The sequence below is a fragment of the Lytechinus pictus genome, chromosome 11 (genome assembly GCF_037042905.1).
Source record: "Lytechinus pictus isolate F3 Inbred chromosome 11, Lp3.0, whole genome shotgun sequence".
In the NCBI taxonomy this organism is placed as follows: domain Eukaryota; kingdom Metazoa; phylum Echinodermata; class Echinoidea; order Temnopleuroida; family Toxopneustidae; genus Lytechinus; species Lytechinus pictus.
The window spans coordinates 34,979,664-35,003,564 of NC_087255.1; the positions used below are offsets into that span (position 1 = coordinate 34,979,664).

Sequence of the window (23,901 nt, forward strand, 5' to 3'; positions counted from 1 at the left end):
TTCTTAGCAAAGGTATAAACACAATACATGTAATGATGGATGTCGGAGAGATATTTCAATAAAATTCGATGAAAATAAAGATGGTGTAAACTGCAAGGATTTTATATCAATTTAATCCAAATAAATATAACTTATGTAATTATCTTTTTTTTTATTGGGGACAGATGTGGTTGGTATATAGCACATGATGCCAGTGTAAATGATAGCGATAAGGATAATTATACCAACACTCTCTTCGATCTATTACCCACCACCCCCTGTCTCTCTTTCTTTCTGCACCGCGTTTGTCTTTTCATTTAACATTCTCTCTTTTCTCCTTTATCATTATGATAAGCTGTGGGTGATAGGGCCTTGTAGTGCTATTACAGTCAGTTAAAAAGTGGGACAATCAATTAGACATGACCTCGCTATGGTATTTCTTCCCAGTTTCTTGAAATTATAAGAATCTAAATATTTATGTCACGGATTCCAGATTTTTAATGACATTGTACCTCTTTTCCGTGTATTCATTGCGGTCCACCAGGTATTGACATTATTTGGTAAATCTCAAAGTTCATCACCCCGAACACCTCTTACTCTTCTTAAAAGGGAGGTTTACCCTGAAGATAAGATGATTTTAATAAAAACAGACAAATAACAAATTTGTGACTTTTTGATGAAAATGAGATCAGCTTAACCATACGGCATGTAATATAAAATCAGAATACTTTGAGGAGGTGTGAATTTATGAGTCTGACGATATTTGTCGCTGTTGGTTTTTTTTTAGATAAAGCTTTTTTTTTAATTTATATTACACGATAATGAAGGAACTGCTCTCCTGTGACGTCACAAAATAAAACAATTATAAATCCATAATTCTGTTATTCTTTGGCGAATTTTCATCAAACATTTGCAAGGGCCGGGGAAGCGGGGGGGGGGGGGGTTGGGGGGCTTCAGTCCCCCACTTTTTTTCCAAAACCATGTACAAAAACGTAAAAATGACCATATAATTGTGATTTTTTGCATGGTCAGCTCCCCCCCCCCCACTTTGAAAACCGTTCCGCGGCCCCTGCTTTGCAAATATATATATTTATATATTCTTATACAATTATGTTTTTGATAAAAAAGTGAATGGCATCAGGGGATCTTTCCCTTTAAGGTTCACAAAAAGCGCGGTGGAATGTCATGAATTCGTCGACAAACCAGTAGTTCAAATACTTCATAGGGCCCTAACCGCATGGCTGCAAAAGATTTTGTTCAATGCAGATAGTCTCTAACCGACTCTCTTAACAGATGTCACTACAATCTGACAATAAAAGTTATGATGGACAACTGAGAGAAGGAAATCATTTACCACCTTGAACTCTTTGGGACCTGTTAGAAAGCACCTTCCCTATATGCGAACTTCTCTTCGAAGTCGTAAAATAGGCGAGAAAAACGAGCAAAATAGCCTATCCGTCTCCCCTGAGCAACCCTAAGCTCAAAGTGTCATAACTTGTTTTTATTTACTTTTTTTCGATCTATTCATGTAAATGGAGTAGATGTTGGGGTGCACCAGACCTTTGTACAAAGTTAAACGATGGCGCCCCCCCCCCTCCACCGTGGCATGAACACTGACACACCCCATCCTCACATACAGTCGCTTTCACATTTAAAACAAGTTAGAATAAAACAAATTACAAAAGAAAGAAAACATTTAAAAAAAAAAAAAAAAAAAAAAAAAAAAAAAAAAAAAAAAAAGAAAGAAAACATGTTTAAATATCCAAATTGATAACCAAAACTATTGAGGAGAAAACCTTTTTTTCTACCTATATTATTATAAAATCATTGTTCTTTTCTTCTATTCTTTGCGTGATAGGTGTTCGCTCAACCCTCTGTCTGTTAAAAAGTGAGCATGATTTTTGTTATTGCAAAATGAGTATAATAGTGGAATAATTGCCTTCCTTAATTTGATCACTGAAATTGATCACTTTCTTTGCTGTTAAAAATAAATGAAAGTGAAATTCTTCAGCCGATGCGTTCAATGATAAAAAAGGGTTTCCTAATCGATCTAAACCGATGACACTCAAGGGGGGGGGGGGGGTGTACGGCCCCCTCCTCTTGAGAGCCAAGTGAACACCTTTTTTTTGCTTGCCAGTTGTTGTTGTTGATTGTTATGATATGGAGTCGTCTGATCGTTCCATCAGGTCAGCCTTTGATCAGTATAATGAGAGCGGGTTAGTTTGATTCAATACCACCGTGTCCATTTCCTGAATACTATCAGTTTCATTTACCTATTTCGCGGAATAATTCATGAGAACATTCATGTGTTTTTTTTTTCCACAAAGATCTTTAATACTCATTAAACGTTCTATTCGAAATCAATTAGGTTATCAGCAAAAATATCTCTTCGACAAACGCTAACCAATCGTTCACTGTGTATAATGAATTTTATTCGGACATTTTGCCTTCGACTAAATGTGATCCGATGGAAAAAGAATAGGAATGGGAAGTATGATTTTTTTTACACGCAATTCCTTTGACAATCCGTAGTGTAAGTGTATATATTTTGTTAATCTCATTGTGTTGTGACATTGAATTCAGTATTTTAATTCATGATTGTGAATGATGTGAAGGTCACCTCATGTTCACGTGAATAGAGAGGAGAAAAAATGCTTTTGTAGAATGCCAGATACGACGTGAGCCTCAGCAAAAATTGTTGATTACTGGACCATAATGTCGTATGAAAAATTCATGAGGGCAGAAAATTTTCCCCTTTACACTGAGTGGCGAAGAGAGAAATGATATCAATAAAATAACCATCGGAGATGACGAAATAATCTGAATCATGACGAAAAACGCGAGTTATTGATTTAGAAATAATGTAAGCTGGATGGAGGGGTGAGAGAAAAGGCAGATATATCGGCCGATGTCATCATATCGAATGCGTGTAGGCCAAGCAAAAGCAGGAGAGATTGTTTTTGTCAAAATAGCTTTTGTACGTTAAATCCACATCAGTGACTTTTATCAAATTAATGGTAAAGGTCTTTTCTGTTTCAACACAATGGACTGAGTGCGTAACAAGTATAGTCACAGGACAAAGCTTTGACCCTACAAATACACATAATCGTCGATGGATAAAAAGTAAAATTATTAAGTATTAATCATATTGTGTTACATGCGTTGATATTGTACTACTACTACCATGACTACTACTACTACTACTTCTACTAATAAGATAATTAAATTGAACATAGACACATAACACATTTATAACATACACACATCACCCTCAATATTATTTTCAAATCTTCAAACATCTCACGCACACTCTCACCCCACCTTGTCTCTCTCTATCACACACACACACATCCCTCTCTCTATCACACACATACATACCCTCAACCCTCCCTGTCTCTTTCTATCACACACACACACCCTCCCTGTATCTCTCTATCACGCACGCATACACACCCTTACCCCCCCCTCTCTCTCTCTATCACACACACATACACACCCTCACCCCTTCTTGCCCCTCTCTGTGACACACACATACACACCCTCAACCCTCCCCGTTTCTCTCGATCATACACACATACACACACTCATCCCACACCCACATGAACACAATATAGGGAGATGGGTGGTTAGAATTCGATACCATCATGTCCATAGATGGGAAAAATGAGAGAGCAGACTGAGAGGGATTGATGAGACGGTGCTACCAGATATTGGGGAACAGAGATCACTGAGTATTAGGGATTGGAGATTGGTCAAATTAAGCCGTGATTTGGGGGTAAAGTCATCTCCCTGTAGCTATCGAAACAAAGAAGGCGTAGCCAAAGACCAGCAGTGGTTATTTAGGGTAATAAACCCGTTCGTAGAAAATAACAAACAAAAGCAAATACGTCACACACGTGTAGATTATATAACGACATATTTCATCACAATTGCTACATGGTAAAATTTGCTACCGATCTATTTATTTGGAACTATATTTAGGCATATTTCAACGATACTTCAAACCTGACGATGACATAAACTGTACAAAAATAATGAATATTAAAATATTATAGAGGCAGATATGACGCAGTTAAGTCCTAATTTATTGTTCATTTAACATAAAGCAGATACGAACAAATAGTTTCAATATGAGAACAACCCCAAGTATGACCAGGTTCCCTACCCATAAAAGCAATATAGTGTAGTCACTGAAATTACATACTACTTTGCTACTAAATTCATTTATTTCCAGTAATTTTTCAGTTTCAGTTTTCAGTTTTTATTTTTTTTTCTCATTTCAAACAAATATATACTTTACAATTCATACATATCAGTATATCAATAAATTTGACAAAGTAAAACAATGCATGCAATATAAAATTTAAATTATACATTATGAATTATAAATTTGAAACCAAAATTAATACTACCCATTGCAAACCAAAATCCAATCGCCACATAGTAGCAAAACTTTCCTCTTTCTCTCTTTCTAAAAAATAATGTCATATGTAAAAAAATTAGAGGGTATTTTATCCAACGTACATGTAATATTAAAAGTTGGTATATTTCAAAACTAGCTATATTATAACACCATGTTGGGATGAATTAGCTCGCCCTTTCATGGGGATGCTAATTCATTCCAGGGTCCCGTAACACAAAAGTTAGCGATTAATCGTACGCTTGATTTTTACGATGGATTCATTGTACATCGTACTCAATGGAATCAATCGTAGAAAAATGTCGTAGAAAAACTTTCTACGATCATTGCTAAGTTTTGTGGTACGGGCCCCAGGTGCGGCGCTACTGTTGGGTAAGAGAGGGGGCTTGGAGGCTGGACCCCCCCCAAAAAAAAAAAAAATAATAATAATAATAATAATGAATAAAAAAATTAATGAAAATAAAAAAAAAGAAAATAAAATAAAGATAATAACGATTATTGTGATAGTAATATAATAATAACAACAAAATAATAAAATAATAATAATAATTATAATAATAATTACAATAATAATGCAAATTGAACTATAACGATGAATAATACTACTGCAATAGTTAGTACTGATTCTAGTCGAGTAAGCGTTTTCCGTACTTTTATTTTACGAATTATAATTTGAATTTGTGTTCATGACACCTCTAGCGCTGCATCGTGTCCTTGAACAAATAAGGTTTTCATGTTGTTAAAAAAGAACTATCGTAGTTCACTGACTTAAATAAAAGATGAAAAGGCAAGTCATTTTTAATACGGAAAAAATGAACAAAATATATATTACGGGTAATTATTTTTACACGCATCCATCGGAATGAAAATATAAAAAATGGCTCCCCTTGAGAAATGAATTGTAAATGCCTTTCTGAGTGCGGTGCAAATGATTGAGAGAAACAAAATCACAAAGTGAAATTTACATATAGATTTCATTCAGCAGACACGTTTTGCTCATTAATAATTCTGCAATGGTTATTTCCGGAAATTGGAAATCACATATTGGATTTGCATTTATAAAGGATAGCACTGATTGTCTTATTTAGCCACCTCTTTTTAACTGAATACATTGGGATTCGATAAATACTTGGAGATCTATCACGACTCCCTCTCTCTCTCTCTCTTTCTCTCTTTATTTATACATTCATAATAAAGATGGTTACAGATCTATTGTTTTGTAAACAAAGCTAGAACAAAGGTCTCGATGTTCGATTTTTCTCAAGTGAATTTTGATAACAACTGAGATGCTCATTGTAGAATGGCAAAATGAAAGCCCACCTTCTATATATGACAACAATTTGTTATTGCAATACAATATTACAAAGTAAAAAGAAAATTAATCAAGTCTTCTCTCTCTGACATTTGCCTGTGTGTAAACGCAATATGCCTAATTCGTGGTATTGTAGAAACACAGAAAATTCGTCACTCATTCCGTGCCGCTTTGATACAATCAGGTCATCGAAGTAGTGGTACGGTACCCGCTCGAACGTCGAGTCTAATCGCAGAGGGAACGGCCAGAAGCCGTACAGATGGGTCTCCTCACAAAGCTCTAATGATGCATGTGTCATGAAGAATCCTGCATCATCAAAACAAACAAATAATCTTAATCTTAGCGATGATTCAGTCAAGGGAACGATGAAAAATAATGATTACTGCGAACCTTCACTTGTTAATGACTGTTATGGTGAATTTCACATTAATATTGACCACTTAAAAAATTCTAGTGGATGAGAATGAAAAAAATGTCCATTTAAAAGTATTGTAACAAAATATCTAAAGCTGAAAATTTCGGACAGACAATGTCCAATGGCTCTCTTTTGGAGAAATAACATTAATATCTTTACATGTTCCGAACAAAGAAAAGCGGAAATCTGTCATGACGACTCTCAAATCGGTCGTTGCTGGTGAAATTATATTATTAAAGAACCATAATCTTGTTTTCGGGGTTTACAAAGTCTTTCCAACATGTAGTGGTCATGCGCATGTGACAAAACTTTGTAACATATTATGCTTTGAAACAAATGAACAATAAAAAAAACCTGCCTCCATGCGGGTCATTTTGCAAAAAACGTGAGGTCGATATTTCTTTATCTACAAAGCTTTACCAGTAGATGGCGTCTTGGCGATGTCTCTTGTCTTCCAGAATTCCCAAAAGTTGACGAACTGATTAGGATTCGACAACACAAGACGAGGGGTCTTTGCTTCCCCGGAATCTTTGGCGAGAATTGGCGTAAGACAGACATTATGGAGAGCTGCAGATCCAAAGCATGCGAGCCAGATGAAGCCATGATACTGGGTGATGTTCTCTTTAAATCGTAGATAATCTTCTTTCGTCTTCAGAGCATTAAATCTAAGTGTCAATACAATGGAACATGATAGGCATAACTGACCAACATAGATGTTTTGAACTTCACAGTGGTTTGCGTTCAAGTTGTGTGTGACATGATGGGGTGTCATGACATAATGAAATCGATATATGTTTACTGTCTCCTGTAACATACCTTTTTTCCGTAGGGGGATGTTTTTGAGCTTTAATCAACAAAAAGCTTTGTATTGGAATGTCGAAGTCCCGAGTTTAAAATGTGTAACATCTTTCGCGCTATCACCATGCTAATTGTTCGATCTAAATTTATTTAACACAAAAGATTTTGTGTTGTCTTGGGCAAGCAGTGTATTTTTTATTCATTTTATCAGGGTAGCTAAGGATTGGAATTTCTTACTCCTTGTCTTTCTTTGTGTTGGTTACAATAATATATACCTTACAACAGGACAGCCTTCAGCACGTTGGTCAATCTTCTTTCTATTTTCTTAAAGCTAGCTTAAAACGTGCATATAGTGACAGAAAAACAATGGGAAACATCAGTTTGCAATATTATAACAGATAATATGCACAAAAACCGTTAGCCAAGATTGAACAAACCTTAAAAGCAATATACATCCCTCATTTGTTTTACCTTGGTTATTCCGTGACAATCTCTGACAAACTAGATTAATGAAAGGAAATATCAAAAGGTATATGTACGCGTCGGGAATGAACAGGTTATGCACTTACGTGACGGGCAGAACGGGAACTTTCTTGAGAACGTGAACACTGCAATACAATATTCTCAGGAGCCTTTAAAGTATTAACCAGATAGTAAGTTATTTTACTTGCCAGGTCGATCTAATAGTATTATTTCGACTTGGCTAGGATACGTTTTGTTTGCCATGTTGATTTATTGCATGTCATTGATACGCAGCTATACGTCAACACAGCGAGATACGTGCTGGATGTATCTTGCCATGTCAACATAATAACTTTATTATATATCGACTTGGTAAGATATTTCGTAATGTTGACATACATATCCTTTACAAGTCATCTTTGGAAGATAACGTCACTCTCCATCCCGCATGATATCGCAGTTAAATCGACATGGCAAGATAAAACATCTCACCATCTCATCAAATCGATGGCCCCTTAAAGCTTCCGTACTATTCACATACAGCTAACACAAATATGTAGGGTTTTTCGCATGAAAGGTTGGATATGATAAAGACGTTTTCGCATCGCTACGCAGAACGCTTCCAAAAACGAAGAAAACGCATTAAATGTAAAATATCCTTCATGACAAAGACAACCAAAAAGCCTTTGCCGAAAATTGGTGAATCAAAACAGCACTTTATTCCTTGGCTCTGGACAAATATCATATGTGCAATTTTTCGTCAGCTCCGATACTTAGGACGAAATTGTTTTTCCGGTTCTGAAATTTTCTACAAAGACCTCCTGGCTGTACATCGTTTTTGACGGGTATTTTATTACATTTTCTTTGTTCTTGAAAGTGATCTGAGTCGCAGTGCTAAAACTCCATGTTTTCTTAACTGAGCAAACGCTGATTACATTGTGAAAGTATTGTTGCCTAATGAATGGAAGGAGAGATCGATAAGGGCCCTTTCACACGTGAAACTTGAATCATCATTGTAATGATGATTGCAATTCGTCTTTAGAATCATCAGACCTTTCACACGGACAGTTTGTACCGTAATTTAAGAACTTAACTAGAATTCACCTCCGGAGTAGAATTTGAATTCGCGATTGTGCTTAGCGTTCGTGATTCTACTTTGGTTTCACACGTGATAACAACTCGTCATTAGCCTTATTTTTCACTGGAATCATCATTCAAATTATGATTTTTGTTTACCGTGTGAAAGGGCTGTTAGTTTATCAGTTAAATACTTTTGTAGTATTTAGCGTTCTCGGGTTCACCTTCCTGTCCCGTTGTTCCAAATGAATTAAAGTGGTACCAGCGTCTTCAATGCCAGTTTCATATTTAAGGACAAAGTAACCACTAACCTCCTATAAAATATACTTGGATTAAATGTTGTGATGTTGCTTTTCCATCCAGCGTCGTGTGCATATTTATCGATTGGTGCAGCATTACATCTTGAAAATGAAAGAATATAACGAATTCGATATTCGATTAATACATGCGCTTAGATACAAGTTGAATTTGTCTTCGTTCAAAATATCGATTAGAATAATCAAAAGTAGTAAAAGCAAATGTTTTGTCGAATACATCGTTTAACAATGGTCTATTCTGCGAAAGATATAATGTAATAATAATCATGGGAAATGACCTTTAGGTAAGAAAAGCTGACTCAAAACGCCATGAAAGCATTGAAATTGCACGTAAGTCACTTTATCAAACTTCGGCCATTCAGCTATAATTATTCTTCGGGTATTGTTGGGTCAGTAAAAGTGAGATGACGACTACCATGAAAATATGCGCCGAAAACTGGCGCTTTGTGAGCCTTTCAAAGTCGTTCCTCCTCCTACCCCTCTTCCTCCTCCTCCTCCCCCCTTCCTCCTCCTCATTATCATCGTCATCAACATAATCACCATCATCGCCACAACCACCACCGTCCTATAACTTTTTCGTCTTTGCATTTCCCATTCCCCTTCATCTGCATATACTACTTAATTTCTTAAGAACATTTTACCTGAATATCATATCAAAGCCATCTATTTCAGCACCACAACCACTGTTGAGAAGACTTCCACTATTTCCTATAACGGCACAGCGTTTATATCTCTTGCCACGAAACGGCGACTCCTGGTCAAGGTAAAAAAACAACGAAATGGCATATTAGTATTAAAGATACTACTCGATGTATTCTATGCTACAAACTTAGAATAAATTTCATTTCTTTCAACGCTTTCAATACGAACCAAGTTCTTATTTTAAGGTCAAGTCTACCACCCTAAAGTTGACTTGAATCATTCGAGAAAAATCGACCAAGCATAACACTAAAAAAATTATCAAAAATAAGAAAGTATATACAATTTTAAAGTTTCGCTTACTTCTCACAAACTAGTTACAAGCACAACTCATTGATATGCAAATGAAGCAGTCAATAAAAATACAGTTACTTGTTATTTCTTGTGTGTTTGTTTTATTATTTGAATTATACAATATTTCAATTCTCCAGCTTAATTTGACAATAAGGACTTCATGACTGATTCCCTAAATTTTTAAAAATGGTCAAGGTCATGACGGTAATTAAACTTTTTCAGGGAGGAACAATAGTTTGTTTCACATGACAATGGGAAAACAAATTATTTTCATATAATAAAATAACCAAATAAATGGGAAAAAAGTAAGTGCCACAACTTTTTACTGGGGTGGATTTTCTCTTCCAGAATTTCGAACAGAAGTTAAGTCGCCGGTTATTAGACCATGGATCATTTTCTCAATTTTCGTCTTGCTCTTATTGGAGAAATGACATCATATTCGTGATGGTGAAACAGTTTATAATAGCGCCATCTCTATTATGGAAACTCTGAGATTGAACTGGAAATGGTACACGAGACATGGTAGAATGCGCATACAAATGACATTCTCTAAAAGGTTTACAAATTTAGTTGCAATAGGACAGTCTATGCTAATGACCCTTCGTGAATGTATATATTGTGCATTATTTTCGTATTACATTAAAATAAAACATTCAAATATAAGTTGCGGGAAGGTCTGAAATATCAAATCTTCGGTGCTAGACAAAGTGTAATGCGACTGAACAGAGCATTTCTTTCCACATAGGAAACTCAAAATTGCTTACCTAATTCAAATGTTTAATTTCAGACAGATGGATCACCGATTTGCGCTACCTGGTCCCTTCTTTATTAATATATCACACTATTTCCCATCGTAGATATGGCTAATCTAGTAAGCCCATGATAATCAATATGATACTGTAGTGGCATAAGGTGTAAATTTGTTTTCAAATCGAAAAGTAATGGGAAAGAAAACGACAAAAGTATCAGATGTGATATTGAATTGAACAAAAATCTAACTGAGAATAAACAAGTGAACACGAAGTAAATATTTACCTGAGGTATGCTTTGTCTAAACTGTGCAGACACATTGTAGGCTTGAACTCTCTTAGTCGTTTCTCCATCGGGAACCTTGGTGCTTATGTAGAACGGAAGTAAAGAACCTAATTGGGCGTTTTTCTGAGTTACAATGAGATTATTTTCAGCATCGATGCCACTCTCTAAAAGCTCTAGCCTGTAGGAGAATTTTAGCATTAGAAAAATACATATATACATACTGGCATTAATAACGGTTATCGCGGAGATTGGGGAACAATGTGGGATTATTATTTTAAATTAGTAATTAAAAAAAAATCGAAAGTCGTCTGAAATATTGCTAATATGATGCAACTCCTGTCAAGATGTCCATCAATTTTAATGAAGATTTGCTAAAAGTTACAAACATCCGCAAGGATGTTGTGTTCCTGAAAAAAATATATCTCATCGGATGTCATCTACAGCAGATAAATAAAATAGTAAACAGTTGGTATTTCAGTGCATTTTATTCACTGAACCTATCATGACGGCGAGGCAAAGACTTTGATATGGTATTGCATGCACCAACACATTGGTCTCTTGTACGTGCGCAATTTTTTTGTCAGTATTTGTGCACCTGACGCGAGAGGGCAGTAGGAATGACGATAAAATAGGGTTTATATAGTCAGATTATACCTCGTGAATATTAATGGCGACAGGAAAAGTTAGGAATTTACGAACCACCGATAAGTTCGATTGTTGTGGCTCAATCAGTAAGCCAATCCTACAGTCAAGTTTCATGGACGCAGTTTCGAGTCTCGTCTAAAACCATTTTTCAAAGATTTAGAAATTGAGGCAGGAATCTCAATAGATAAGTCCAATATTTGTAATCTGATTAAAACAGCCCATTAAATCGTCATACTCACTGCCTTCTCGTATCGGGTGCACAAGTACTAAAGGAAAAAAAATCACCTCCCTGGTCCGGGGTGGCGCACCCAAGAATAATGTGAGTATAATGCGGTCCATAAGCCCCCCTCTTCACGTATTGCAAGCAGTTCTGTCTCCGCCATTCCTAAGCCCATTATTTTAGGTGTTAGTTCTCGAAGACCCCTATTTCACATTAAATTGCAGCTCCCAAAGCAACCCACATTTACAGAGGGTCATATAATTCTTACGCCCTTTATTTTATAGCAACTTCATTTCATAACGGTATGGTTTTGGGGCGCCGCTGCACACCCCTACCCCTTCCAAATTCGAGAGCCCCCCCCCCCCCCCAGGCTCACGAGTGCATCATTACTTCGTCTTTTTTGTATGGTAGAAAAGCGATTCCCGTCATGAGTCACCCCCCTGGTCGGGGGCATGATTACATCCCATCCTGTTAGTTTTATGACATTGGGTAACATTTGCCTTTAGATTATATTTTGAATACTACTACGATCCAGACTTGGCAGTACTTACGATAAGAAAATAATAGAGCAAGTCATTAACAACCGATTCCTTTATTTGCTGACCTATCTTACATATTTTTAATCAATATTTAATATCAAACTGAATCCACCAATCGATAGTATGCAAACAAAGCACTGTACTAGGTATCACTATAGGTTATGTAAATTTACACAGTAGATTGTTTGTAGAGTCTGTTTTTTAATGTTTGTTATCACCGGTAATATGACAGTAGAAGCTAGTACTCGTCATAATGTAGAAAAAAAATCAAATTTCCAAAGAAAGGAAGATTAGCAAGACTGTGATGCGATTATTTCCCCTTTCCTGACCAGGCAGTCATGCACTCCAGTGGAATTAGAGAAGAATTAATTGTAGAGGTGCTGTGGCTCTGTGGATAAGTCTCCGGACTTTGAACCACAAGGTCCGGGGTTCAAATCCTACCGCAACACTCGCATCCTTTGGCAAGGCATTTATCTACATTTGCCACTCTCCACCCAGGTGTAGTAAATGGGTACCCGTTAGGAAGGAATTCCTATAAATGCTCGAGCGTCCGAACAGGATGCTAAACCCGGGGTAATAGTATGCAGTGCTTAGAAACATTTGTATTAAGCGCTATATAAATGTTGCATATTATCATTTTTATGAATGATTTTATATTATATCAATTTGATACAAGTGCTTATATTTGAATAATGGAAACAGTGAAGTAATCAGTGATATATTAATCAATCATTAATACTAGGAATGATGATGAAAACAACATGATATAAATAAATTACATTTGTAATGGTAATTACATCAACTGTATTTTCAATGATCTTCGAAATTAAAATACATTGAATGCTGATACATGTATTCGTTTGAATAGGGTCCATATCACAATCCTATAATAGTATTTGTGTGAGAACATGTGAACTTACCTGAGATGGTTAAGGTTTGTTAAGTTTCTACTCCATCCGTGATTTAACAGCCTTTCATAGAGAAAGAGTCGCTCGGAGTTAGTATCCTGAAAGCGCCAAAGCTTTTCTGTCAGATAAGGACTGGATGAATAAATAAAGATTTAATTCTCTGGTTTCAAAGGACCTAAAAAATGAATCGTGATGTGGATGATATTAAACTATGTTATTTAATTTTATTTTATGACATTCTATTTAACATTGATGACCTTGTCTGGTAATGTCTGGACACTGACTTCCACAACGAATTGCCCAGACAGGCCGCATAAATAGCAGAATGATATGCTATGTTAGTGATATCTTAATGACTCTCACTCTTGCCATTAATTTTGTGCGATATAGGCGTAATGCAGTAGTTTCATGATACAGCAAAATAATTGTCTACATAATATCTGTCAACATATATTTTATATCCTCTCACAGGGAGTAGAATTCTAATGTCAGTTCAATTTATTATTAATAATAAGCTGAACATTATGGTAGAATATTCTGCCTACATTTTGTTATTTTTAATTGAATATACAAGAAGCAATATTTAAACACCATGACCATTATAATTAAAAGAATAATTATTATTATAATAATTATAGTTCATTTAATTCAAATGTTCAAAGAGCTTTAACCCTATAGAGAAATTTTTATCTTTATCACATTTTAGATTAAATAGTTGATGTCTATAACATGTTTATATGTAACTTGTTTTGTAAAGCTACACGCACTGTGCCTCGAAAGAAATTGTTAGAATGAGAAAGGAATATGAAGAATAAAGTACCTCTGAACGAGGAAAAGAAAAAAAAGAATAATTATTAATAGAAAATATTGCTTGAACCTTGATATCTTACCTTTCTCGAGTTTTATTCTTGAGTAGTATCGGATTGGCTTTGAAGTTACCGTTCAGAATATCGCTGTACCAGATCTCATCATAAGTCGGTATGTTTCCTTGTCCTTTTATCCTGATATTGTTCTCGTTTGTTATAACTGTTTTAATGCCTACGACTTCTTCATGGATAACTTTCCCGTTTCTCATAGTCTTACGAATCACTCTAACCCGTTTCCTTGATGTTTTGGCAGGCAAGGTTTTATTTTTAAGCGGTGACTTGTTCCCCGACGCTGCCACCTTTACCGTGTCAACGACCACTGCTTCATGTTTGTCCTGGCTTTGCACAGCAATGTCAATATTACCTTCATCCTTCTGTATAATGTCTCGGTCCGGTTGTTTATCTTGATCTCTTGTATCAAGATCTAAGTCGTTCTGCAAATGATCACCATCAATGAGGACCGGGAGAACTCTGCTCTCCTCATCATCGGTTTGTTCTTTGTTGATTATTTCGACATTTTCTTTTACAGGCTCTGGATTTTTGATATCGCCCTCCAGCTGATGCAGTTCATTGTTGAATTGAAGCCTGGCATTTAGTTGGAAATTATTAACCCATTCATTACCTTGTTCCTGTTCAATATCTCCAAACCCTGTTAGATCCTTCGACCTTCCCTTGTCGGTCAACGTTCGGGTCATGTACCGTCCGTTTGCTTTCCGTCTGAAAAAAAATCAAATCGATTCTGTCAAAATTGTAAAAAGTAGATTGAGATCAAAATGAACTATAGGAACCATTTGAAAATGGAACTGTACAGTCTCCTACTAGCCCGGCATTGATCTACTTGAATATGGAGGATTCGAACAAGATTTCAAACAAGAGTTGCGTTATTGATACATAAACACAAAGTATAAAATTTGACACCATGGCGAAAAATATCTCTCCAAGCCGACTTATAAAGTGACGTGTACATGGCAAAATATGTTATCTTGAAAGGTCTATTAAAAGATATGTCTTGCCAAGTCAACTTACAAGGTATCATAACTCACCATGTCGACAGTATGTTACATTCTATAAGTCGACTTGGAAGGAAACCTTAAAATACCCGTTTATGTCAATTTACTTAGGCTACTTAGTCGGCATGGTAGGAAGATATAATATCTTTTTTTTTTTAAATTACCAAGTATATGGCACTTTAAATTTTCCATTGCAACATCCACCAAACTTATAGGTCTTATATATGTACCTCGATTTCAAGACAGTGTTCAGATCAAGCAAATTTTCCTGGTGTTCTCTTCCCAGTAGCCTGTGTAATTCATCGTCGCCAGAGGTCGCTCTCATGGAGTTGATCACAAATAAAACGAGGCATGTCGCACCAATAAGTGTTACGCATTTGAACGTTACCCGTCTTCGGGAGATCATGACTGTAAGGATGAAAAGGGAAAGGTAGATTACCCAATGATCAAGAAATATTTTTTTATAAATAAAAAACAATACACAATTATGTATGAATACATCGAGGAGGAGGTTTACGGTACACCATGTGTAAAGTCCTGGAAGGACAGAGATAAGAAAAATAATTAGAAATGGAGGTGAAATGGAAAGGCGAGAAAGTGGAGGTTTGAAAGTAGAGTATTATTTTCGAAATGAGTGTAGTCCTTAAAAGGACTGTAAACCAAAAGGAGTGGAAAGCTGACTAGTAGACAGGCTTGAGTAGAATGATTGAGTAGTTGAGAGAAGGCTGGCTTGAGTCGGCGAATAGAGCAGTAACAGGAGCAGGAGAGTAGACTCGACGGGAGTGAATACATCTTAATAAATCAATGGATTTATACATAATGAGCATGGAGCAGGCGTACTACTATGGGGGGGGGGGGGGTGATCCAGCCTATAATGCGAAATTCGTAATTAGATACGGCACATCCTGATAATCAATCAGTGTTTAAAACTGTTAAGAATCAAATTGTTCAGACAATTAATAATACAATTTAAATTGATTAATATAATAATCGATTGCTCGAACAAAATACTTATGACTTGCTTCTTCCCTTGTTTATTGAGGTGTCTGACTTTGATTGATACTCATTAGGATCAGTGGCGTATCTACGGGGAGGGGCATGGGGGCACGTGCTCCCCCCCCCCCCCAATCGGCTGGCAAAAAAAAAACGGGGAAAAGGAGAAAAGAGGGAGAAAGGAAGAGTAACGTAGTGGGAAGGAAGAAATTATTGTTCATTATAATGTTATATATTATAATTATGTTATGTTACTGTACATTACATAAGAAACATTTTTATTCATAACTTTATGAAACATAATTTTCTCAGTCAGGGCCCATAGGCTTATCCAGGGGGCCCGAGGGGCCCGGCCCCACCCCCCTATCGGTGGAGGAAAAAAAAAGAAAAAAGGGGGAAAGAAAGAAAAAAGAGGGGAAAGAGAGGAAAGAAAAAGAAGGGGAAACATAAGAGGAGGAAGACGAGTGAATAAAATGAGATGAGGGGAAGACTTGGAAAATAATTTCAAATTTGCACTCATGATTACAACGACTACAAAAAGTGCTTTATGTCTTTAGATTTAATTCTAACAAAATCAGCAAGCGCTTGGCACTTGCATCAGATGACTATGGTGAGATATGTATACTCTTAATGGATTCCTAAAATATAGTCCTTAAAATGTCCCTGTTTGGGGTCAATATATACAAAAATTTCAGCTCGCGCTTCGCGCTCGTATTGTTTGTTTAGCGAGACAGGTACGTATCATGATAACAAAAATTTGCTTATAATGTCCCTTTTAGGTCTGATGAATAAAACAAATTTTCAGCTCGCGCTTCGCGCTCGCATTATTTGATCAGTGAGATACATATCCGTGAATGGCACTGTCATTAAATGTCTCTATTGGATCAGTATATACCAGGAAACTGAGCGCGCTTCGCGCGCTCACTAAGTGACTCAAAAATTTTGCTGGTCCCCCCAAATGCCGTGACCCAAGGTATGCCACTGATTGGGATGATGCATATTGTATAACCCATTAGCGGATTAGTAACGTGATTATTTGCCATGTTTTCGTAAATTATTTGAAAGCATTTGGGAGATTTTTTTCCTTCTCCATTTTGTAAATATCAATTAATTAATCATTCATTTATTCATTCCTTCATTTATTTAGAGTTAGTTTAGGGTTAGATCCATTTTTCATCAAATTTTTTTTTTTTTTTGTCTCAATGCATAGACTTTTAATAGCTCTATAAGATGATACCAAAGAAAAGTTGAATTTCCATTAAAATGTGGACAAAAATGGCAAATATTTTTTTTTTCAAAAGGAGTTAGATCCATTTCAGTTTGTTTGCAAAGGGGCTGGACACACAAAGGTAAATCTTGACAAAATATTTAAAAAATAATAAGACAGGGAGATTTTTCTTATACCCAATATCATGTTTGCATGGTAGGTATCGTGACAATTTAGTTTCGCATAAGAATATTGCAATATGGGAGAAAAAAAAACATGATTTTCTCGGAATGGTCTAAAGTGGACCTAACCCTTTATTGAAAAGAAACTCTTCATTATTTGTCTATTTATTTGCTTCTCATAAGGGCCGTTACTAAAGAAGGGTGTGGGGTACGACACCCCCACCCCCACTAATTTGGATATCGTTGGTAAATCAGCGCTGCCGTCGGGAAAATGAAGAGAAGGGGCGAGAGAGAAAAAATGAAGGGAGAAAGAGAAAAAAGAAAAAGGGAAAGAAGAGAAAGAGAAAAAGAGAAAAAAAGGAGAGGAATAAAGGAAGAAAAAATGAAGAAATAAAGGGACAAAGAGAAAGAGGGAAACAAATGAAAGGAGAAAAATAAGAGAGAGAAGAGAACGAGGTAGACATTAAGGTTTTGATTAGGTAAACCTGTGTGTCCGTGTAATTAAAGATGGGGAGAGTCTGAGATGTTAGGGAAGCAAAGGGCTGTTTGACTGACGACTGTCGGGAAAATGACAAACTGTCTGGTCACACAGGGCTGTTCCAGCTGCTTGTTCTTGCTCAGTCTTTGAGTTCAATTACTTTTGCCAGTAAAATAATGTCAAATACGGAGCCTTTAAAGTGCCATCGACTTGACGAGATACTTTATCTTGCCATGTCGACATAATAACCTTATTATGTCGACATGGTGAGATACGTTATCTTGCCAAGTTGACTTATGATAAGTTATATGTCAACTTGGCGAGATATTTGGACTCTCGTCGGGCCTTGGACACATCATATCTCACCATGTTGATGTATAATGTTTTATAAGTCGACTTGGCAAGATAGAATATCTCGCCATGTTTACATATAACGTTTTATAAGTCGACTTGGCAAGATAACGTATCTCGCCATGTCGACATATAACTTTTTATAAGTCGATTTGGCGAGATAACGTATCTTGCCATGTCGGCATAATAAGGTCATTATGTCGACATGGCAAGATAAAGTATCTCGCCAAGTCGTCAAGTCGATGGCACTTTAAAGGCTCAGTAGTAACATACACATCGTCATCAAAATTTATTAGGTGGGGTGATGATGTCACATCCCCACTTTCATTAATGTTTCATTTTTTCATACATGTGTAAATGATGTATCTCAATTATGATGAAATAAGTTGCGGCAATAAATAACTTTAATCAGTTGTCAATTCTATTGTTTTAGTTCTTGGTGGAACAATTTTGAATAAACCCAATCATATATAATAATACAAAAAACAGGTGGGGGATATGACATCATTGAATATTCATGAGGACATGCCAAGAACTGTTACACCGGATTGATGCAAATCTTTAAATTCAATAACTTCGTTATTTGTAATCCAATTTGGATCAAATTTTCAGCATTTCGCTTTGTGAATTTTACTTTTTTTTTGAGATATTTTCCAGCCTGGACCACTCCTTTAAGGAGTTTCGAGATTACCCCCTAATACACATAAGCCGGTCTCACATCGCCTATTCATGTGACAGGCATTGCTTGATTTTTTTAAGTCGACATTTTTTATTGTTCGTTAGCAATAACTATTGTTCGCAATTTCTAGTCCAGTGGACAAGCCGGCTTGAGTCAACTTGGAGTTGATACAAATACGAATTTCATGACTTGCCGGCGTGATAGCGCCTCCAAACCACATCCAAAAGTGGCCTCATTCCGATGCGGCGTCAGCCAGGCAAAAAAAACCTCCCCCAAAATCCCCGCCAGCTGCAGTGTGAAGGGTATGTAATACATGTAAAGTTCAGACTAGGAACAGGCTATGAACAGTATGGTGGTTTCCAACGTGTTGTATAAAAAAAACGTAAAATAAATTCCAATAACAACGATGAAATGTGTGCTTTATTGTAGAACAGATGTCTACCAAGCCTAATGATGATTATGTCAAGAACAATTGTTGCCCTATTTTAAATACGTTGATGATTTTACGATACCTGAAAACAGAACTGTTAAAAAACAATCAATATTACAAAATATATCAGATGATTTATTAGAATGGGCAGACAGTAATCATATGAAACTAAATCCTAGTAAGTGCATGTCAATGAACATAACATTTAGGAAAAATGCACCCCTTTGTGAGTTTAGTTGCATAATTGCCTTATGTTGATACTTTAAATATTTTAGTTTATATCAAACATAATTTAAAATGGGACTTCCATATAAATGAAATGTTAAAAAAGCGCAATAAATATCTCAACAAAGATTGGATAAGTGAAGATATATAAAATTACCAATTTCTGACTTAATTCAAATATATATCGGATACATCCGCCCCGTTTTAGAATATTGTGTGCCTGTGTTTACTGGAAGTTTAATTTTATACCATTTACAAAAATTGCAAATAATAATAAAAAAAAGAGTTTGTAAGATTATCTTAGATAAATGGTATTTAAATTATGAAGATGCTTTAAAACGATGCAAACTTGATACACTAAAAGATAGACGTGAACAACTATACTCTGATTTTGCAATATCTGTGAGCGAAAATCCACTATGTAAAAACTGGTTACTGAAAAGAAACGTTGTTGGCATGACTTTACAAATGTAATACCTCCCATTTTAAACACCGTGCAATGTCGTATTTTACCAATCTGCTTAATAACACATGAAGTGCATATATAATTTCATTTTGTATACTGATTTTTTCTTATTGTACAATTAGTTTTATCATTATTACATTAGTGTTTTATACTACATGTGCAATTGTTGTACCTCTGTAAATATATACATTTCAGCTTTTTAGCTGCAGTATGTGTATGATTGTTTTTCTGGAAATGGATAAACCATGAAATAAAATGAATGAAATGTGATGATCCTTGGTGTATAGCCATAGGGCACCATGATATTGTAATATTAGGTCCACATTCAGCGTAGGCCTCCGGTCTCTGATGGTTCTCACTGGCTACACTCTAAACAATGAAAACAACATAAGTGTCTTTTTTTCCTTCAAAATGTTATATCCAACCTTGCATTAAGCTGAATCCAACATTTAATATGCAACATTTAGAAAAGTTTAAAAAGAAATTCATCGATAAACCGGGAAAATAGCAAAATGCTGTCTTTGAAAACTTACTTTTCCTTCAGACAGAAGTGGCGGGATGAGAGGGTTAGAGATGTGAAGTCAGACAAAGAGGAATGGGAAAAGAGTGCTAAATTATTACTACAAATAGAGATTCTTATTTACCAAACTAACGGTGGTCTTAAGCAACTTGCACACGAATAAGTAAATCTGAGATTGAATGTTTGATCTCGTTTTGCCTGTTTTATTTGACAAAAAACCAACACAAAACAGAACCAAAAAGAGCAACAACAAAAAAAACGCAGGACGAGTTTGGGTCTAGGTTTTATTTGGAGATACTCAAGAGAACGATTAAACCCCTGTGATTTATCCGGTATGTTGATATAAACACTTACACAACTGGACGATTTTATTTTGCTGGTCATTTGTCTGATCTTCAAAAAGTATTGCTTGTGCTTCTATGGAATATGTAAAGAATGTGTTTGGCCAAATGATTGACCTTTAGAGTTATTTCAGATTTTATACAGTCTGGAAGTACGTGCTTGTACGATATCCATCTATTTCTATTTTCGATTGAGTTAACATGGGAACCGATGCTAAAATGTGTCTACTAAACAATAATCAGGTTAACTGTTAAAACTATATTTTACAATGAAGCTTAGTGCAACATCTTGTTTTATTACTGTCATACCTACTTTGGCCCATATTAAAACACAGAATGCCTCCTGATTATAAACGCGTAAAAATGCGCAAACCACCTTCTATCAAGTTGATTGGGAGAAAATTTCGTTCTGTGTTGATGAAGTGACAATAATTTTGAAGCTCCGTGAATATGTCATGCGACCATTAATAATCAACAGTTTCTTCAATATATTGATATATTTGACATTTCACACAATACTTTGCAGTAAATTTCATTGTAAAATTGAAGTGGAAGTGCCTTGGCCGAGTGGTCTAAGTCGCCTGGCTATACATGGAAAGTCCGGGGTTCGATCCCCGGCCGCGACACCTATGCCCGTGACCAAGGCATTTATTCGACAATACTATTTTATCCTACTTTCATATAAATGGAAATGCTTATACGCATTCTCGGTAATAAGGTGTACACTTGTTTAAAAAAAATAAAGATGCAAATGGGATGGTGCATGTGACGACGTCGATTCTCTAATTCCGCATGTATCGTGTATATCTGTCTTGCAAGAATAAATGGGTACTCCAGGATGAATATAATACAATAACAATATAATCGCACAAACAAATCAGTTAAAATTTCATCAAAGTTGTACGAGGAATATTAACAAAGTTAAGACATGTTTGATCTTTACATTTTATCGTTATAACAGTTATATATGTGCATGTCTTCATGAATCAACCTGATGATGTCATGTACCAATTGTCCACCAAGAAAAAAAAAAAGGATTTTCAACTGATCTAATGCATGAGATATTCATGGCTGCAACTTTTGTTACAAGGAAGACATATCATACATATGTATGAAAATTATGATTTCATGTAATAACGCAAGAAAAATCAAAGTGGGGATATGCCATCATCAGCCCATCTAATTAATATTCATGACGATGTGCAAACTAATTTTATGACTAGTTTTGTAAGAAACTTGTTAAATTATAAAATGTAATATCTTTGTTATTCGTTATCCCATTTTGATGAAATTTTACCTTATTTATATATAAATTTATTTTTATTCAACCCGGGTTACCGCTTTAAGAAAAGACTATAACGCCATAACTTTAAATGAAAAATTATAACATAGTTTTACTGCTATGTTCCTTGAACTTTTCTTATATTTAAACTTAAATTCATATGAGCAATCATAAATGTTGCTGCCCCTGTTGCTTTTTTGTCGGGTGGTCCCAACTAAAGACTGAAGTTTTAGGTACATCTTAGCTTTGTTCTTACAAATAAAATGATGGGATAAAAAAAAACGCAAGGCAATAAATGCTCTTCCCCAACCCATACACTCTAGATTCCAAGGACTTAAAATAAATCAAAATCGGCTGTGGATAGTGACCAACCCAATATTGGATTATTCTTAAATCTTTAGGATTAACTTTCAAATCTCAAAAGATTTAAATTCAAATATTTTAGATTAATATTTGAATCTACAATGTTTAAAACTAAATCTAATATTCGGCTGGCCACTATTCACAATTTAGAGTGTACTGTTTCTACGCACGTTTAGATAAATGAATTGCTCACAGCCTTATAAAGTGACTACATACACACACACACACACACATATATATATATTATATATATATTATATATATATATATATATATATATATATATGGGTGTAAAAAAAAGCATTTTAAGATTCTGACAACCTCGTCAATCCACCCCTGGCACGAAATGTTAAAATGTCCCATGTTCCGGGGATAACTACTTCGGATCATTTATTTACTTTTAAAAAATGACCTATACACTAGCGCTTCAACTTCGAAGAGTTACCCCTGTACTTTCGAGCATTAACGATTCCATTTCAGAATTTGAATCACTCAACGATGATTTCGTGTTTCGACCACAAGAGCCCAACTCTTCATTTTTTTTCTTTTTGTTCGATCGTGTTGCACCATCGGTATACTATTTTAATGTTTATATGTTTATAGGCTAATAGTTCTAATGAGACTTTATCTTACCTTTAGTTTCGTAATAATCAAAATTTTGGTAAAATACAGCAACACTTTCCTGCTTTCAGTTGACCAATCAAATAGAAACAGGTGAACGTCCACGTTGTGTCACCATGCTTACAGAGTAAACATTAAGGTTTCACAATTAGACGAGCCGATACCAGGCAAGCTAATGGACAAAGGGCTACCAAATCAGAGCAAATTGTACCTTTATTATGGAAAGTCACCAGACCGGCTCAAACACAGTATGCACCAACGAATGAACTGATTGTCAATCGATATTATTACGTAATTTGAAGTTAAAGTGTTTGGATCTTGAGTAGGTTTCTTCTGATGTAAACATGGGAAATGTATAATAAATGTTTCTTAGAAGTACCTGAATTATTATTTATTTTTTGTTAAAAAACTGTTGAAACATACAATCGACATTGGGGAGGCGACAGGGCTTTAAGGGGGGGGGGGGGGGGGTTGGCGATGGGCGCAATGGGAACATAACCTTAAGGTGCCAATAAAATATATGAGCCGATAAAAAAAATAGTCATGCACTTTGGACGTATTAATACCTTTTAAGGTAGCGTCTTTTTTAACTTTGAATTCGTAGTCAGAATTTAAAGGGAAAATATATCGAAGTTAATTGTTATCTGAACTTGAAATCTGCAACGTGAAAAGTGTTTGAATATACTGTTGGATCCCAGACAAGTGCACTTTGTATTTTTTTTATTTTTGGTATCAACCCAATGCTGGAAATAAATAAATATAGATAA

The 23,901-nt window shown here is 35.6% G+C and overlaps 1 protein-coding gene across 1 annotated transcript; it reads right to left on the bottom strand.

Annotated features, from left to right (window-relative positions):
* Window positions 1-4,961: 4,961 nt before the first annotated feature.
* On the bottom strand, window positions 4,962-23,285 carry LOC129271254 (alpha-2,8-sialyltransferase 8F-like). Its single transcript, XM_054908637.2, has 9 exons — window positions 23,147-23,285; window positions 15,227-15,404; window positions 14,011-14,703; window positions 13,133-13,252; window positions 10,809-10,986; window positions 9,422-9,534; window positions 8,775-8,864; window positions 6,547-6,791; window positions 4,962-6,017 (listed from the first exon to the last, which is right to left on the bottom strand). Exons 2-9 carry the CDS (start codon window positions 15,400-15,402, stop codon window positions 5,782-5,784), a joined length of 1,851 nt encoding a protein of 616 aa, XP_054764612.2. The 5' UTR covers window positions 15,403-15,404; window positions 23,147-23,285; the 3' UTR covers window positions 4,962-5,781.
* Between the last annotated feature and the right edge of the window lie 616 nt (window positions 23,286-23,901).

Excerpts from the sequence above, each read along its gene's own strand:
- LOC129271254 (XM_054908637.2), bottom strand. The coding sequence starts at position 15,402 with ATGATCTCCCGAAGACGGGTAACGTTCAAATGCGTAACACTTATTGGT. Across the intron at positions 10,987-13,132 it reads ACAAACCTTAACCATCTCAG|GCTAGAGCTTTTAGAGAGTG; the intron begins GTAAGTTCACAT and ends ATTCTCCTACAG. Across the intron at positions 6,018-6,546 it reads CGCCAAGACGCCATCTACTG|GATTCTTCATGACACATGCA; the intron begins GTAAAGCTTTGT and ends TTGATGATGCAG.